Source organism: Pristiophorus japonicus, chromosome 15 (assembly GCF_044704955.1).
Source record: "Pristiophorus japonicus isolate sPriJap1 chromosome 15, sPriJap1.hap1, whole genome shotgun sequence".
NCBI lineage: Eukaryota > Metazoa > Chordata > Chondrichthyes > Pristiophoridae > Pristiophorus > Pristiophorus japonicus.
The window spans coordinates 16,418,040-16,437,756 of record NC_091991.1 but is presented as its reverse complement, the minus strand read 5'-3'; the positions used below and the strand labels follow the sequence as shown (position 1 = coordinate 16,437,756).

General features: G+C 46.9%; 1 protein-coding gene across 1 annotated transcript in view; it reads left to right on the top strand.

Annotated features, from left to right (window-relative positions):
* The window catches only part of LOC139281359 (uncharacterized), a 191,755-nt gene that overhangs the window by 97,750 nt on the left and 74,288 nt on the right, over positions 1 to 19,717 (top strand). Inside the window, exon 17 of the mRNA XM_070901513.1 lies at positions 9,450 to 9,549. Coding sequence (XP_070757614.1) covers positions 9,450 to 9,549 — 100 coding nt within the window. The remainder of the gene's footprint in view (positions 1 to 9,449; positions 9,550 to 19,717) is intronic.

The window sequence follows — 19,717 nt, the reverse complement described above, 5'->3', positions numbered from 1 at the left end:
TCCACCCATACAGATTCCACGTCATCCAAGCTAATGTCCTTCCTTGCTATTGCGTTAATTTCCTCTTTAACCAGCAATGCTCCCCCACCTCCTATTCCTTTCTGTCTATCCTTCCTGAATGTTGAATACCCCTGGATGTTGAGTTCCCAGTCTTGGTCACCCTGGAGCCATGTCTCTGTGATGCCAAATATATCATATTCATTAATTGCTGCCTGTGCAGTTAATTCGTCCACCTTATTATGAATACTCCTCACATTGAGGCACAGAGCCTTCAGGCTTGTCTTTTTAACACACTTTGCTGCAATGTGGCCCTTTTGATTTTTGCCTTGGGCTTCTCTGCCCTCCACTTTTACTTTTCTTCTTTCTATCTTTTGCTTCTGCCCCCATTGTACTTCCCTCTGTCTTCCTGCATAGGTTTCCTTGGGGTACTGAAGTTGCATGATCAGCCATGATCACATTGAATGGTGGTGCAGGCTCGAAGGGCCGAATGGCCTATTCCTGCACCTATTTTCTATGTTTCTATGATAGCAGTCTGCGCTTGTATGGCAGCAAGCTTACCTTGCATAACTTTAGTATGAGCTGCCAGTGCAATGCTCAGACTTTTGGTGGAAGCTGCTTGTGCTGCAATGCAAACTGAGACATTGGCCATCAGACGCTGCATCGTGGCTGGGTCCACAAGTGTGTTGATGGGGTTGGCCACCACTTCCATGCTGGAAAAGGATTGGCTCCAAGCTCTGTGCAAAGCCCTGTGCCAAGTTGGTGCCAGACTCCTCCATGCTCCTTGACATTGAGCACAGGCTTCCCAATGCACCAAGTATCTCATTTTGCATACCTTTCAGCCTTCTTCTGTAGCCTGGCCCATTAAAGTCCCCATCTGAGTCCTCTGCAGCAGATCTCGTGTGTGTGACCCCGCCCTGTCTGTAGATCACTTGTGTCCGGTCTCTCACCATGGTGCAGATCCCGCCTCTACGTCAGCAGTGTCAGCTGTGGCTCAGTTGGTCGAACTCTCGCCTCTGAGTCCAAAGTTTATGGTTTCAAGTCCCACTTCAGCGACTAAGGGTTAGAGCATACAGGCTCAACTCTTCCCCCTCCGTTTAGTTCCTGCTGCCTCCGATTGTGCACCACCTTCTACGACAAGAGAAAGGGAAGTGTGTCAGTGAGTTTGGGTAATGTGGCTGTTATGGTTGAATAGCTGTAAGATCTGGGTGTGAGGCTTGTAACAGTGCTAAGTGTGTGAAGGTGAGGTCAAGCATCTGTTTGTCAGGTATGAGTCCTGGTTGATTGAGAGTTTTGGTAGATGAGTGATGGGGGTGTGCTGATTTGAGTAGCAGCAAAGGCGAGTGGTGCAGTTGGTAAGATATGGTGTTTGACAATGCAGTCACTGATCTTGACCACTCGTGTGTGGTCATTAAACTTCTTTCGATACTACCTCCAGGTCCTTGGGGCTGTACTCCTGGCATTGACCTGCATGGCTATCTGCTCTCACTGCCTTTTCAATGTGTGTCTGGAGGGCCTCCTGCATACATGCAGATACAGGACATCCCTTCTCATTTCCACCTCCTCCACCAAGGCTTCCAATGCACCATCGGAAAACCTGGGTGCCTGCTGTCTCCCATGTTCAAGCTTCCTCTCTCTTTCCCAAGTCAGATTCAGCTCACAAATACTCCCATCACCTGCTCTAGCCACAATGCACCCCCTCTTTAAGAGGTGAAGGCTTGATTTAAGCAGAGCAGGCTAGCTTTAGGTAGTGCTAGGAAGTAACGATTCCGGGCCCCCTTCTGATGCGTGCAGTCAATCAACAGTATGGTTAGCACTGGCTGAACGTAGAAATAATACTTATGAGCAGGCAGCACAAAGGTGCCGTGCTACCTGCATTACATCAAACAGGCTCAAGGGTAATAGTGCATCGCGATGCCCACTAACGTTTTTCAAGGGCTACCAATTTATCGACGGGAGTTAACGGGGCACAAAATGGATTTCGCCCAGACAAGGCGCAATAACCGCGGAATTAGGCGGGGTTTTGCGGAGGCCCCGCTCTTGCTGGGAGAGCCTCACAGAGCTGTGCGCGGCGATAAAACGTCATCGCCGTGCGCAACCTACCTTAGCACCTGCCGATGACCACGACAGCTTCAGCTGTCAAGTTGTAGTCGGGAACTGGATAGTATAAGAACATAAGAACATAAGAATTAGGAACAGGAGAACATCTAGCCCCTCGAGCCTGCTCCGCCATTCAACAAGATCATGGCTGATCTGGCCGTGGACTCAGCTCCACTTACCCGCCCGCTCCCCATAACCCTTAATTCCCTTATTGGTTAAAAATCTATCTATCTGTGACTTGAATACATTCAATGAGCTAGCCTCAACTGCTTCCTTGGGCAGAGAATTCCACAGATTCACAACCCTCTGGGAGAAGAAATTCCTTCTCAACTCGGTTTTAAATTGGCTCCCCCGTATTTTGAGGCTGTGCCCTCTAGTTCGAGTCTCCCCAACCAGTGGAAACAACCTCTCTGCCTCTATCCTGTCTGTCCCCTTCATTATTTTAAATGTTTCTATAAGATCACCCCTCATCCTTCTGAACTCCAACGAGTAAAGACCCAGTCTACTCAATCTATCATCATAAGGTAACCCCCTCATCTCCGGAATCAGCCTTGTGAATCGTCTCTGTACCCCCTCAAAAGCTAGTATATCCTTCCTTAAGTAAGGTGACCAAAACTGCACGCAGTACTCCAGGTGTGGCCTCACCAATACCCTATACAGTTGCAGAAGGACCTCCCTGCTTTTGTACTCCATCCCTCTCGCAATGAAGGCCAACATTCCATTCGCCTTCCTGATTACCTGCTGCACCTGCAAACTAACTTTTTGGGATTCATGCACAAGGACCCCCAGGTCCCTCTGCACCGCAGCATGTTGTAATTTCTCCCCATTCAAACAATATTCCCTTTTTTTGTTTTTTTTCCCAAGGTGGATGACCTCACATTTTCCGACATTGTATTCCATCTGCCAAACCTTAGTCCATTCGCTTAACCTATCTAAATCTCTTTGCAGCCTCTCTGTATCCTCTACACAACCCGCTTTCCCACTAATCTTTGTGTCATCTTCAAATTTTGTTACACTACATTCTGTCCCCTCTTCCAGGTCATCTATGTATATTGTAAACAGTTGTGGTCCCAGTACCGATCCCTGTAGCACACCACTAACCACCGATTTCCAACCAGAAAAGGACCCATTTATCCCGACTCTCTGCTTTCTGTTAGATAGCCAATTCTCTATCCATGCTAATATATTTCCTCTGACCCCGCGTACCTTTATCTTCTGCAGTAACCTTTTGTGTGGCACCTTATCGAATGCCTTTTGAAAATCTAAATAAACCACATCCATCGGTACACCTCTATCCACCATGCTCATTATATCCTCAAAGAATTTCAGTCAATTAGTTAAACATGATTTCCCCTTCATGAATCTATGCTGCGTTTGCTTGATTGCACTATTCCTATCTAGATGTCCCGCTATTTTTTCCTTAATGATAGTTTCAAGCATTTTCCCCACTACAGATGTTAAACTAACCGGCCTTTTGTCTTCCCCCTTTTTTAAACAGAGGCGTTACATTAGCTGCTTTCCAATCTGCTGGTACCTCCCCAGAGTCCAGAGAATTTTGGTAGATTATAACGAATGCATCTGCTATAACTTCCGCCATCTCTTTTAATACCCTGGGATGCATTTCATCAGAACCAGGGGACTTGTCTACCTTGAGTCCCATTAGCCTGTCCAGCACAACCCCACTAGTGATAGTGGTTGTCTCAAGGTCCTCCCTTCCCACATTCCTCTGACCAGCAATTTCTGGCATAGTTTCTGTGTCTTCCACTGTGAAGACCGAAGCAAAATAATTGTTCAAGGTCTCAGCCATTTCCACATTTCCCATTATAAATCCCCCTTCTCATCTTCTAAGGGACCAACATTTACTTTAGTCACTCTTTTCCATTTTATATATCTGTAAAAGCTTTTACTATCCGTTTTTATGTTTTGCGCAAGTTTACCTTCGTAATCTATCTTTCCTTTCTTTATTGCTTTCGTAGTCATTCTTTGCTGTCGTCTAAAATTTTTCCAATCTTCTATTTTCCCACTAACCTTGGCCACCTTATGCGCATTGGTTTTTAATTTGATACTCTCCTTTATTTCCTTGGTTATCCACGGCTGGTTATCCCTTCTCTTACCGCCCTTCTTTTTCATTGGAATATATTTTTGTTGAGCACTATGAAAGAGCTCCTTAAAAGTCCTCCACTGTTCCTCAATTGTGCCACCGTTTAGTCTATGTTTCCAGTCTACTTTCGCCAATTCTGCCCTCATCCCACTGTAGTCCCCTTTGTTTAAGCATAGTATGCTCGTTTGAGACACTACTTCCTCACCCTCAATCTGTATTACAAATTCAACCATACTGTGATCACTCATTCCGAGAGGATCTTTTATTCGGAGATCGTTTATTATTCCTGTCTCATTACACAGGACCAGATCTAAGATAGCTTGCTCCCTTGTATGTTCTGTATCATACTGTTGTAAGAAACAATCCCGTATGCATTCTATGAATTCCTCCTCCAGGCTACCCCGTGCGATTTGATATGACCAATCGATATGTAGGTTAAAATCCCCCATGATTACTGCCGTTCCTTTTTCACATGCCTCCATTATTCCCTTGATTATTGCCCGCCCCACCGTGAAGTTATTATTTGGGGGCCTATAAACTACGCCCACCAGTGACTTTTTCCCCTTACTCTCTCTAATCTCCACCCACAATGATTCAACATTTTGTTCATTAGAGCCAACATCGTCTCTCACAACTGCCCTGATATCATCCTTAATTAACAGAGCTACCCCACCTCCTTTCCCTTCTTGTCTATCTTTCCGAATCGTCAGATACCCCTGTATATTTAATTCCCAGTCTTGGCCCCCCTGCAACCATGTTTCTGTAATGGCCACCAAATCATACCCATTTGTAATGATTTGTGCCGTCAACTCATTGACTTTATTTCGACTGCTGCGTGCGTTTAGGTAGAGTGTTTAAATACTAGTTTTTACACCATGATTTTTAGTTTTGACCCCTCCTGCAGCCCCTTTACATTCAGTGGCCCTTTTTGTTTTTTGCCTTGGGTTTCTCTGCCCTCCACTTTTACTCATCTCCTTTCTGTCTTTTGCTTTTGTCTCCTTTTTGTTTCCCTCTGTCTCCCTGCATTGGTTCCCATCCCCCTGCCATATTAGTTTAACTCCTCCCCAACAGCACTAGCAAACACTCCCCCTAGGACATTGGTTCTGGTCCTGCCCAGGTGCAGACCATCCGGTTTGTACTGGTCCCACCTCCCCCAGAACCGGTTCCAATGTCCCAGGAATTTGAATCCCTCCCTGCTGCACCACTGCTCAAGCCACGTATTCATCTGAGCTATCCTGCGATTCCTACTCTGACTAGCACGTGGCACTGGTAGCAACCCTGAGATTACTACTTTTGAGGTCCTACGTTTTAATTTAGCTCCGAGGTCCTTAAATTCGTCTCGTAGGACCTCATCCCTTTTTTTACCTATATCGTTGGTACCAATGTGCACCACGACAACTGGCTGTTCACCCTCCCTTTTCAGAATGTCCTGCACCCGCTCCGAGACACCCTTGACCCTTGCACCAGGGAGGCAACATACCACCCTGGAGTCTCGGTTGCGGCCGCAGAAACGCCTATCTATTCCCCTTACAATTGAATCCCCTATCACTATCGCTCTCCCACTCTTTTTCCTGCCCTCCTGTGCAGCAGAGCCAGCAGTAGCACTTTTCAAAGGCGCCAACTTGGAAACTGTTTTTGTTGGCCATTACTTATTTCTGCTTTCCAGCAGTTAGACAGAGTGGCTGGTGGACCCATAGCAGCGATTTTTACCTCAAAGAGTCTTCTGCCTCCTAACTTTTCCCCTGTATAACTCACGGCAGGTTTGAAGTTCAGCCATTTCTGTTGCTTCATGGGGGCTATGCTGGCACTAGACCTCCTGCCCCGACATCACCGTCAGAGAATGCTTGAATAAAGACAAAGACGCTGTCAATTACAGAGGGAAAGGTATCGAGAGAGGGAATGAGAAAGGCAAAGACAAAGAGAGGGAGCACCACAGGGAGAGGCCTATGGAGCAGACCAAAGGGCGAGGCCCATGGAGAGGCCTATGGAGCAGGCCAAAGGGCGCGGCACATACAAATACAGGCAGCAGCACAGGGAGAACCAGGGGCAGCAGCAGCGGGAGAACCACAGCAAGATGTTGCCAGAAGAAAAAGGCTCCACAGGGCTGGCAACAGAAGACCAGAGTTTTCCGGCAGCAGTTCTCCTACATCAATTTCACTGAGGAGCAGTGTGTGCGACGGCTGCCTTTCAGCAAGGACATTATCACAGAACCCTGCCATCTGCTGCAACCAGACCTCGAGCCTCATGCCAGGGTGAGGGCGGTTCTTTCAGTGGCAGTCAGTCACCTTTGCGCTCAATTTCTATGCCAATGGCTCTTACTCGGGAGCAACAGGAGGCATCTCCAACTTCTCTCAGTTTGTCGTCCATTGCTCCATCCGTGAGGTCACAGATGCTCTGTACAGAAGGAGAGGGACTACATTTCCTTCCCCATCATTAGAGAGAAGCAGCATGAACGTGCACGTGGTTTTGCCAGGATAGCGGGCTTCCCCATGGTGCAGGGCACAATTGACTGCACCCACGTCGCTTTGAGGGAAGCACCTCACAATCCTGAGATCTTCCATTCCCGCAAAGGCCACCACTCACTGAATGTGCAGTTGGTGTGCGACCACACACACCGAATCCTCACCGTCAATTCCCGCCATCCTGGCAGCAGTCGCAATGCCTTCGTCCTGCGCCAGACCGGTGTGCCAGCTATGTTCCAGCCCCCAAATGAAGTTGGCGGCTGGCTGCTCAGAGACCATGGCTATCCGCTATCCTGGCTCATGATGCCCCTCTGCAACCTACACCACTCCTGCCCAGCATTCGTACAATGAGAGCCATGCCGCCACCAGGAACATCATTGAGCAGACCATCACCCATTGAGCAAGCCACGGTTCTGCTGCCTTGAACGCTCTGGAGGAGTCTTGCAGTACTTGCTATTCATTGTCGTCCGCTCCGCATGCTGCATAACCTGGCCACCAGGCATAGCCACACCACCTCAGAAGGAGGAGCAGGAGGAGGAGCAACAACAGGAGGACGAGGAGGAGGAGCAGGAGCTGCAACAGTCACGATGGAGGAGGCATCGGCTTCATTGCGATCCTGCAAGGGAGTTCCGCGACTTGTCTCATCAGAGCTCATTTCCATTGATTTCCATCCCACTTGCCAGTTCCTGTGGACATCACCATCACTACGTCAATTTGCCCTTCCATACCAATGCCCCAAGACTGAAATGAGAGACAACAGCAAACATTAAACATTCCAATCAACATTTATCAAACAACAATAAAATGTATAACTGTGTATTTATTCATCACCCTTGTGCATTTCCTTATAGTCCCTCTTTCATTGACTTATTCTAATACTCCTCCGCAGTGTGTCCCCTGTGCCTGCAGCACGGCTGGTGGAAGGCTGCTTTGTGTCAGGGCCAGAGACTACACATGGCCTTGAAGGATGCCCTCGACCAGCTCTGGGACTGGAAGGCCCGGCTGAAGACTGCACCACCTCGGGCTGGGCGGCGGCAGTCTGGGCTGGCTGGGTGACAGGCAGTGAGAAGGGCAATGGCAGAGTGGCAATAGTGGGATTAGGAATGCTGTCATCCTGAGAGAGGACAGTAGGTTCATGTTCCACTGACCCACTGCCACTTCCCAGAGGAAGCACCTCAGCATCCCCACCAATCTGCTGCAGGACAGATTGCTGGGTTGCTGCTATACTGTGTGATCCCTCGTCAACTGTGGTGGACCCAGCGGCAATGGCCAGCTCAGCCAGCTGACGCAGTTCTGCCTCCCCCGCCGCCCCCCCACTCCAGTCCGCTGCTACTCCATTCTGTTGTGTGCCATCTTGGCCTGCAAAAGAAAAGATCCTATGTGAGTAAGAGTCCAGTTATGTATGTGGAAGATATGGATGCCATGGTTAAATAGCTGTGAATGCAGGCAAGACATAAAATGAAGATGTGACTGTGAGTAGTATTATTTCTGTGATGTACTTATGAATGACTCCACGAGACAATGTGTTGTACTCAAACTGTAATGACCTTGGTCCTTTATTACAAACTCCAGAGTGAGGCACAAACATGGTGGGCAGCCTTTTATACTGGGCCCTGCCACCAGGGCAGGAAACCCCCGGTCTCCACCAGTTGCACCCTCTAGTGGTGCCAGCATGTGTAAACCTTATTGATAGTACATTAGGTAATCAAGTCTCCATCTTCTGCAACCACACAGTGATTACACAGAGAGTACATCCATAGTCTGCATATATAACAAGTAGGTACAGATGGTTGGGTTAAGTGCTGGTTTGCCTGTTGGGTTAAGTGTTGGTTTGCAGAGTGTGCACAGACAGAGGCTCAGTAGCTGGTATGTAAGAGTTGTGCAAACATGTATTCACCTTGACCACTCGACTGAGGTCATTGAATTTCTTGTGACACTGTGTTGGGCTTCTGTCGAACATGGTGCTGGCCAACATCTCCGCCGCCACCTCTTCCCACATTGGCCTAAAAACCTGTGGCGTTGGCCTTCTCCCAGATGGAGGGAACAATGCATCCCTCCTTCTCTCCACTGCCCTCACCAATGTCTCCAATGCCAGGTCATTTAAACAAGTGGCCCTTCTCAGAGATATTGGAGCAGCCATCGCAGACCTTGCTTGCAGCTCCAGCAATAATGAAAATGATCAGGTGCTGCCTGAAACGACATCCCCTTTAAGAACTGGAATGAGCAGCAGGCTGATTATCACTGAATGAAAGTCAGCCGAAATTGGGTGCAGCTCTAGTAACAGCACCCCTGCAGCACCCCACTGAGGCCATTAGTGCCTCAGATACCGCCTCCCTTCATTTCTGGGGCAAAAGTGCCCAATTTACCACAATTTTCCAACCCATTTCGCCGGGCGCTAAACGTTCAAACAGATAAAACATAGCGCCCCAAACGCGGCACTACCTAATTTCGCACCCCTCCCTAATCTTTTTAAAGTGCCTCAAGGGCCACTATCTGAATCATAATAAAAGTTCTTTAAAAATATTTCAACTTGCAATGACTGGTAAATTAAAAAGCTTCAGGAATAGAATCACCAAAGTAGCTGATATATGAGTATGCTCATTGAATTTATGATAAATGTTATGGCTTGAATATCATGCAGCCTTAATTATTTGTTACCCTTGCACATAATGCAGCCATTACAAAATGTTCTACATTGATGGACAGTTTATTTTCAGTTGCATTTTATTTATTGCATGCCCTTACATTTCAGCAGTGAATTTGATTTTTTTTATGGTTCCACTTAACAGCTTTTAATTGAATGGGGTTGTGATGTACATGCAAAGGACTTGAAAAACCGCAGTGCGTTTGATGGCATTCGAAGTGAAGAATTCAGAAATTTCGTGCTGAGTAAGGTGACATACTTTTATGTAGTTAGTAATAAAATATATTGGGGTAGAAATTGCGGTTGGAGGCTTCCCGCGGGCTGATTTACCTGGTGGTCCAGGAGGTCCGTAGATTGGTGCTCCTCGGCCACTCCGGGTACCCGCGGGTAGAGGCCCACGTACCCAAGGGGCATATGCCGTTCGCAAGCCCCCCTGGGATCACGTGGACTTGCTCAACCAATAAAAGAAGGGAATCTCCATTCATACTTATGGGGTTTCTGTTTGTATGGAACTCCCATAACTGTGAATGGGAATCACTTAAAGAAATACATGAACACATGAAATAAATGTTTTAAATTACATAATTAAAATTAATTAAAATGCCATTTAATTAAATATTTTAAACAAAAATATAATTTTTTAAAAATATGTTTTAACGAGGCTAAAATTAAACTTACCTTATTGGACAGGGTTTTTAATGTGTAAATGAGTGCTAAAATTCTATTTTTCTATTTTTTAAAACTCTTACGCTGGTAAAAGCAGGCCTTACGCCTGATTTCAAGGGCATTCGCTGGGCAAAAGTTGGACAAATAGCTCAACTCTCTGCCTGTGGAGGCCCTTTTCTTTCAGATTCATACGATCTGTCAAGAGGTTTTAAATATTTCTCTGAATATACATGTATTTATCATAGTCTTTGGCCTTGGAAGTCATTTTGGAAATCATGCATTTCCTTCCTAGAACTAACACATATGCCACACCCGTAGGGGCTGCAAATTCAGCCCCATTGTTTTTCTTTCACATAGGATCTTTGTCGTGGTGCATATGTCTGGAATATGTATTAGTTCTAGGAATGAAATGCATAATTTCCAAAATTACTTCCAAGGTCAAAGACTATTTATGCTGAAATATCTGTACATTCTGGGAAATGTTTAAATTGTCTAGAATTTCTTCTGAATAATAATGTCTGAAACAGTCACATCATTTTGTGTTATTTTCAAATGCTTGGGGTCATTATTTAGCATCTCTACAAAAAACCATTGTACAAAAAGCAGGACAAACCTATTTCCTAATTCCCACACCTCTGCTCTCACTCCTTCCCCTCCCTCTTAGAACCACAAAAGGGTTCTCCTTGTCCTCACTTTTCACCCCACCAGCCTCCACGTACAATGGATCATCCTCCACCATCTCCAGCGCGATCCCACCACCAATCATATCTTCCCCTCCCCTCTCAGCATTCCGAAGGGACCGCTCCCTCTGCGACACCCTGGTCCATTCCACAGTCATCCCCAGCACCCCCTCCCCTTCCCACGGCACCTTTCTGTGCAAGCGCAGGAGATGTAACACCTGCCCTTTTACCTCCTCCCTTCCCACTATCCAGTGCCCCAAATACACCTTCCAGGTGAACAGCGATTTACTTGCACTTCTTTCAATTTAGTATACTGTATTTACTGCTCACGATGAGGTCTCCTCCACATTGGGGAACCAAGCGTAGATTGGATGACCGCTTTGCGGAACACCTCCGTTCAGTCCTTAAGTGTGATCCTGAGCTTCTGGTCGCCTGTCACTTTAATTCTCCGCTCCCACTCTGATATCTCCATCCTCGGACTCCTGCACTGTTCCAATGAAGTTCAACACAAGCTCGAGGAACAGCACCTCATCTTTTGTTTAGACACTTTACAGCCTTCTGGACTCAACATCGAGTTCAACAATTTTAGAGCATAACCTCTGGCCATCTTTGGCTCCCTTTCCATCCCCCCCCATCCCATCTTATGTTTTTTTTTTCTTCTATTTTTTCTCTCTGTCTCCAATGGCAGCTGGTCATTATTCTGCCATTCACACCCTATTCAGATTAACCTTTTTCTAACTTCTATCATTACCATTTCAAATGGGCCCATCATCCCTTTTGTCTCTCTAATCTCTCCTGCCGTCCACCCTATCACAGACCTTCCCTTTTGTTCTTTCTTCCCCTCCCCCTTTCAGTACTTCTTAAGTAAGTGTTCTTTTCGAACATTTGCCAATTTTGACGAAGGGTTGTCGACCCGAAATGTTACCTCTGCTTTACTCTCCACAGATGCTGCCTGACCCGCTGAGATTTCCAACATTTTCTGTTTTTCTTTAAGACAAATCTAATCCAGTGAATTATCACCCTATCAGCCTTTCCCCTACCCCACCAATGATCAGAAAAGTGATGGAAGGAGTCATCAATAAACTGTTGCGTTCATGCTCAATTTGGGTTCTGCCAGAACCACTCAGCTCTAGGCCTCGTTACAGCCTTGATCTGGACATGGACACAAGCGCTGAATGCCAGGGGAGATATGAGATTAACTGCTCTTGTCATCAAGGCAGCATTGAATCATGTATGATACCAAGAAACCTTAGCAAAACTGAGGTCAAGGGAAAATCCCTTCAGTGGCTGGAGTCATACATGGCACAAAGGATGATGGTCATGGTAATCGAAAACCAGTCATTGCAGTGCAAGCGTATCGTTGCCACCGTTCCTCAGGATAGTGATCTTGGCCCAATCATTCACAACTCTTCTGGTAATGAAGTTGCCCAAATCAGCCCACAGCGGGACCTGGACAACATCCAGGCTTGGGCTGACAACTGACAGGTAGCATTTGCAGTGAGGCCAGGCCTGTGCAACTTTTTTAATGGAACCCATTGTTGGACCTTTTGTTAAGTTTTCTTTTGTCCTTATAGCTTGAAAGTCTGCAGGTAGTGTAAATAGACAATTCTACTCAAGGTACATTACTGTATTTACAAATGTAAACTGACTTCTAGTAGCTGCTTCCTGGAAGGAATCTCGGCTGTCTTTGTGTGTCCATAGAGAGGGATGAGGTAAATACAAAAGACACATTTGGAATATTGCTGCTTAATTGAAAGGACAGCCAAAACACACCCCTATCAGGACAACATTGGTTTGATTAATTCCTTAGACATTGTATGCAAATTTGCTGCTGTAGAAAAAAGACAAAGCCATTATCTATCATGATTGTCCCATCAGTGAGTATCCTGTTAGGAAAACAGTTGTCTCAACCTGTGACATGAAAGGCTATTTTTGACAGAATGACCTGGAAATTGCTGCTGATCTTAAATTCACCATTCTAAACCTCATATCCAAGTCACTGTAGTAAGACAAAATTCCTTGAACCTTGAAGCTCTTTTCAGACAATTATGAGAACGGTGGGAAATGTTTTATTTCAGAAAATGGTTTAAAGTATCAGCAAAAATCAATGGCTTCAATACATATTTACTCTTACCCGAAATTTTAATTCAGTTTTAGCATGAGCGAACATGGATTATTAGTGTGGTGCTTTTACACCAACTGGAGAGATCAGAAATATATGAAAGACATTCTATATTATTTCCAGTATAACCCAGTGGGAAAGGGTGGCATGCTACATTTTGTTCACTGCATTGTAAAGGATAAGTTTCATCTCATAGACCAGCCTTGTCTATGAAAACTGCCTTTTGTGATGAACACGAGTAAATTGTAGGGACAAGCTCAAATTGTAATATTTCACTTATCGCCGCACCCAGTAACCTTCCCCTTTCAACAGAATAACCTCAGGCTCACCAAGTCCTACATGGCTTCTGTTATACTCATAATAAAATAATGTAACCGAGTACTGTAGACATGAGTAAGTGTGACCTTAGCTCCTTTATTCAAACTCCAGTGTGTTGGTACAGCATGGGAGGCCTGCTTATATACAGTGCTCCCAAGGGATGCTGGGATCCCTTGGGACTCCAACACGTATGCCCTCTGGTGGCAGTATGATACAGGTTACCTAGGGTTGCATATATAACAGCTTCTATTAGTGTTCAAATATGTTATTTGTCTCTGTGACTGTCAGCATTGGACTGCTAGTTCTGTGTCATGGAGGATAAAACTGCATTCATATCAAAAGCGATCACCACCTTGCTTTTAATTATTTGGCGGTTAATAGAAGTACTGATGGTGAGATTTATTTTTGTTTGGAACCTAGTATAATTTTCCCGCAGTAAACGTGACTACATTTCTTCTGCCTGAATGGTTATTGAAATTAAGCCTGCACTCAGCAAGCAATAAATTATGCCTGAGTGATAAACAGAAAATATTGTTCTAAAAATAAAAATTATGTCACTACACTTTCTTAAATTATAGTAATCTTCAATCTAACATTAAATATAAGGAACATCATGCTATTATTGTATTGTGTTCTACATTCTTTGGGCTAAATATTGGATTGCATAGCACTCGTTGTTTGGGCGCTAGGATCCAAAATGGTGTCCTAGCAGCGTGCGCATATTTTTTGTGCGGGCCATGCTGGACACCATCTTGGTGAGGGCAGTAGGGTGGTCATTAGGAGCGTGTGCTGGAAGTATGGTAAATAGGTAGATTGTGACGTCAATCAGCGTGCAATGCTGATTTGACGCCACACTGCCATTTTTGTCGTCATCTCTGGAACTAATGCCCTGTGTTAACCTCGCACAGCTGAATATGTGTTCAGCAGCAGGAAGGACCCTCACTAGCACTATTCAAAGGGATCATCATCAACTTTTAGGTAACTTGATTTTTGATTTCTACTGGCTCTGTGTTAGTTTATGGAAGTGTTTTCAGCTTTCGAGGGTTGTTTAAAGTTGGTGAAATGACAGGAAGTGATGCTGCCAGTGGAGAAGGCCTTGCTTCTGACTTCAAGGGTTCTGGTCAGGCCACTTGCTCTCAGTCATGGGTGCTCGAATTGTCATCCCCCTTGGCCTGCAGTGTGACAGGGAGATGGAGCAGAGGCAGCAAAGAGGACAAACTGCTTGCAGAGGGAGGAGGAGGGGGAGGAAGGGGAGAAGGGTTCATGGCAGGAGGCCAAACCCCCACCTAAGGCCTTCCGAGAGCAATTCTCTTACCTCAACCTGAGCCAGGACCAGTGTGTGAGGTACCTGCGCTTTACGAAGGAGGTGCTCACAGAACTCTGCCACCTCGTGCAACCAGACCTGCAGCCTCACTTTAGGGCAAGGGCAGCACTGCCGGTGGCTGTGACAGTGACTGTGGCCCTGAATTTCCTCGCGTTGGGATCCTTCCAGGCTGCAACAGGCGACATTACAGTTTATCGTCCACTGTTGTATAAGAAAGGTGACAGAAGCTCTTTATGCCAGGACAGAGAACTTCATTGTCTTCTTTCTGACTAGAGAGAATCAGACAGAGTGAGCAGGTGGCTTTGCCAGGGTGGCGGACTTACCCATGTTGCATGGCGCCATCGACTGCACCCATGTGCCTTTACAGGCACCATGTCTAAATGCTGAGATATACGGCAACTGCAAAGGTTACCACTCGCTGACTGTTACGTATGTATGTAAACCTCACCAATATGTAAGACTTGCCACTTGGGGGCACACCTGTGGGAGACCTAAGGGTCATCTGTGCACCCTGGGGCAAGCAGGTATAACAGGTGATCCACCATGCTGCTTCCCCACTCTGGAGTCTGAATAAAGAGACCAAGGTCACAACTGTTTGAGCTTACAACACAGTCCTGTGGATTTATTCTGAACATAACACTGAATGTGCAGCTGGTGTGTGACTATGCTCAGCACATCATGATAGTGAATGCCTGGTATCCTGGCAGCGGTCATGATGTTTTTATTCTGGGCCAGTTCGTTGTTCCCTCAGTCTCTGAGCCACCAAGACAAACCAGAGGGTGGCTACTGGCCGGCAAGGGCTATCCCTTGACCACCTGGCTCATGAATCCGCTCCACATCCCAACCATACGTGGCCAGCATTTGTACAACGAGAGCCATGCTGCCACACAGAACATCATAAAGCAGATCATTAGGGTGCTAAAGCAATGGTTCCACTGCCTGGAGCGCTCTGGAGGAGCTCTACAGTTTTCACAGGATTGTGTGCCCGATTTGTGGTTGTCTGCTATATCCTGCACAGCCTGGCCACTATGAAGGTGTACAGCCCTTGCCGCTAGGGATACGGCCACCATCTCAGGAGCAAGGGGAAGAGAGGGAGGAGGAAGCGGAAGGAAGGAAGCAACCCTATCTGGCTGGAATATTAGGGTTCGAATCATCCGCCTGTGGCACCAGTGAACACAATCCCAATTCCCCTTTCAACATTAGTCCCTCCCACACCTTTCCTTCCCTCTGTTACTGACCATCACACTGTCCTCTTGGCCACAATACTGAAATAAAAGCCACCCAAACATTCCAAGCCAACTTTATACATCTATCCTTCCAATATTACAGCAAAAAAACACAAGTAATCACCCTTCTGCATTCCCTTAGTGACTGTCTGCGTGTGCCTTTGCCTATCCTAGTGCTCCTATGCAGTGCAATTCCAGTGGCTGCAGCATGGCTGGTGGAAGGCTGCTGACTTTCAGTGAGGGAGACTGCAGATGGCCTTGCAAGACAACTTTGAGGAGCTCTGGTCCTAGAAGGCCTGGCTTCGGATTGCACCACCTCGGTATGGGCAGCAGCGGCCTGGGTTGGCTGGCTGATGGACAACATAAAGGGCACAGGCGGAGTGGCCGTGGTGAGAGTATGAATTCTGTCATCCTGAAAGAGGACGGCAGGGTCGTCCCCCACGGATCCATTGCTACTTCCCTGGGGCAGAGCCTCAGCAATCTTCGTAATCTGCCGGAGTATGGACTGCTGTGACACCCTTTCGTCACTGGTAAACCCAGCCATGTTGGCAGCAGTCTGTGCTTGCATGGCAGCAAGCTGAACTTGGAAGACTTCAGCCTGAGCTTTCGTTGTACCAGTAGCACTCAGACGTTGGGTGACTTCTGCTTCTGTTGCAATGGAAGCTGAGACTTTGGATCTCAGACACAGCAGGATGGTTGGATCCATAAGTGCATTGATGAATCTGCCTACCGTTTCCAGTGTGAAAGTGCTCCAAGCTCTGCACAAAGCCCTATGCATGGCTGGAGCTAGACTCCCCCATGCTCCTTGATATTGCACTCAGGGTTTCTGGCAGGTCTGCCAATGCACCAAGCACTTCATTGTGCATACTCATCAACATTCATCTGTAGGCCGCCTGATTGAAATCTTCATCTGAGTCCTGTGCAGCAGAACTTGTGTGCAACCTTGCCCTCTAGGGAGCTGGCACCTGAGCTTCCCCGTGCCCTGTCTGCAGCCCACTAATGCCTGGTGCCTCATCGCGTGCGGATCCCACATCTAACCTATCCTCTAAAGTATCTATCTGCACATTCAGCGAGTGGTAACTGTTAAGTATGGAAGAACTCCACAAGACTGAGTACTGTGAGCTAAAACTGATGTGACCTTAGTCTCTTTAATACAACTCCAGAGTGCCTAAGCAGCACGGCAGACAACCTTTTATACTCCCTTGCACGAGGTGTGCAGGTGATCCTTGGGCCTCCAACAGTTGCTCTCTCAGGTGGCAAGTCTTACACAGTTACAATGTTTACATATATAACATCACTCCCCCACCCCCCCTCCCCCAAAAGTCTTTAATACAAATTATTTACAAGTTGGGACGATCATGGGCCCTACGCTCCCTGATTGATCGTCTGAGTTCAAACTCTGGCATGGGTGAGTTGGTCGGACCATTGCTGCACTGCGGCGCGGCTGGTCTGACAGGACTGCTGGGAATGGTGGGTTCATCCTCTTGATTGACAGCGAGGTTATGTTGGTGGATCGATGATGGTGATGTCCTCTTCAGGTTGTTCTTGGTTGTCGGTGAACCGCAGTTTGGTCTGATCCAAATGCTTTCTGCACGTTTGTCCATTCAGTAGTTTGACTATAAACATTCTATTCCCTTCCTTGGCCAAGACAGTGCCACGATCCATTTAGGGCCTTGGCCGTAATTAAGGACAAAGACAGGGTCGTTAACATCAATGTCACGCGAAACAGCCGCGCGATCGTGGTACATGTTTTGCCGGTGACGCTGGGTTTCCAAATGATCATTTAGATCCGGGTGGACTAGGGAGAGCATGGTTTTGAGTGCTCTCTTCTGCAGGGGGAACCCCAGTGAGCGAGTGGGGTCACGTCCAGTAGCTGAGCAGAACCCGAGATAAGCGGGTCTGCAAGGAGCCTTCCGTCACACGTTTCAAGCTCTGCTTGATAGTTTGTGATATGTCTGTAATGTACTCATGAATGACTCCACGAAGCAATGTGTTGTACTCAAACTGTAGTGACCTTGGTCCTTTATTTGTAACTCCAGAGTGAGGCAGCCGCATGGTGGCTACCCTTTTATGCAGTCTCTGCCACCAGGCAGGAAATCCCGGTCTCCACCAGTTGCACCCTCTAATGGTGCCAGCATAGTATATACACAGTGTAAACCTTATTGATAGTACATCAGGTAACTAGTCTCCATCTTATGCAATTATACAGTGACTACATAGAGAATATATCTATGGTCTCCATATCGAACAGTTTGGACTGCCTGTTCTGCTTGACCGTTGGATGCGGACTTAAATGGGGCAGACCTGACATGCTTGATGCCATTGCAGGCCATAAACTCGTTGAATTCCGAGCTGGTGAAATACGATCCATTGTCACTGACAAGGACGTTGGGCAAGCCATGAGTGGTGAACATAGCAAGGAGGCTTTCAATGGTGGCAGTGGATGTGCTGGATGACATGATTACGCATTCAATCCATTTAGAGTAAGCGCCCACTATAACTAAAAACATCTTTCCGAGAAAGGGGCCAGCAGAATCTACATGGATCCTAGACCACGGTTTGGAGGGCCATGACCACAGACTCAATGGAGCCTCCCTTGGTGCATTGCTCAATTGTGAGCACGTGTTGCACTGGTGTACGCATGACTCGAAGTCTGAGTCAATGCTGGGCCACCAAACACATGACCTGGCTATAGCCATCATCATGACTATGCCTGGGTGGGTATTGTGTAGGTTGCCTGCCTGGCAAAACCATGCGATTATCCCATAAGAGACAATCCAACTGGATGGACATTTCATCTTTGCGTCGATGAAACGGCTTAATTTCATTTTGCATTTCCCCGGGAACGGCTGACCAGCTCACATTGAGGACGCAACTTTTTACAAGTGACAAGCTGGTCCAGGTCCTGATCTGGCGAGCAGTGACGGGTGACCCCTCGCTCTCAAAAGCATCCATGACCAGAAGCAAGTCTGCGGGCTGCACCATTTCCACCCCGGTAGTGGGCAATGGTAGCCGACTGAGGGCATCAGCACAGTTCGCCGTGCCTGGTCTGTGGCGGATAACATAGTCATAGGTGGACAATGTTTGTGCCTATCTTTGGATGCGGGACAAAGCATTGGTGTTTATACCTTTGCTTTCTGAAAACAGCGAAATGAGCGGTTTGTGGTCAGTTTCAAATTCAAACCGAAGTCCAAATAGGTATTGGTGCATTTTCTTAACCCCATATACACATGCTAATGCCTCTTTCTCGACCATACTGTAGGCTCATTCAGCCTTAGACAGACTTCTAGACGCTTATGCAACCGGTTGAAGTTTGTCTGATACATTGGTTTGCTGAAACACACATGAAGATGCATCACAAGCTAACACTAATCGTTTACACGGGTCATACAGTACAAGTAATTTATTAGAACAAAGTAGATTTCTGGCCTTCTCAAAGGCTGTCTCTTGAGATTTACCCCAAACCCAGTCGTCACCCTTACGTAGCAACATGTGCAACGGTTAAGGCAAAGTGTTTAACCCGGGTAGAAAGTTACCAAAATAGTTGAGGAGTCCCAGGAACGAACGCAGCTCCGTCACATTCTGTGGTCTGGGTGCATTCTTGATGGCCTCTGTCTTTGAGTCCGTGGGCCTGATGCCGTCTGCCGCAATCTTTCTCCCCAAAAATTCGACCTCTGGTGCCAGAAATACACATTTGGAGTGTTTCAGCCTGAGTCCCACTCTGTGTAGTCAACTTGGAATCTCTTCCAGGTTGTGCAGGTGTTCGGTGGTGTCACGACCGGTGATCAGGGTGTCGTCTTGAAATACAACGGTGCACAGATCCGATTTCAGCAGACTCTCCATGTTCCTCTGGAAGATGGCAGCAATCGAGCGAATCCCAAAAGGGCACCTGTGGTATATAAACAGTTCTTTGTGCGTGTTGATGCACGTCAATCTTTTCAAAGATTCAGCCAGCTCCTGTGTGATGTCGGCAAAGGTTAGGTCCAACTTGATGAATGACTTCCCTCCCGCTAACGTTGCGAATAGGTCATCCGCCTTGGGTAGCGGGTACTGACCTTCTAACGAGACTCGGTTGAT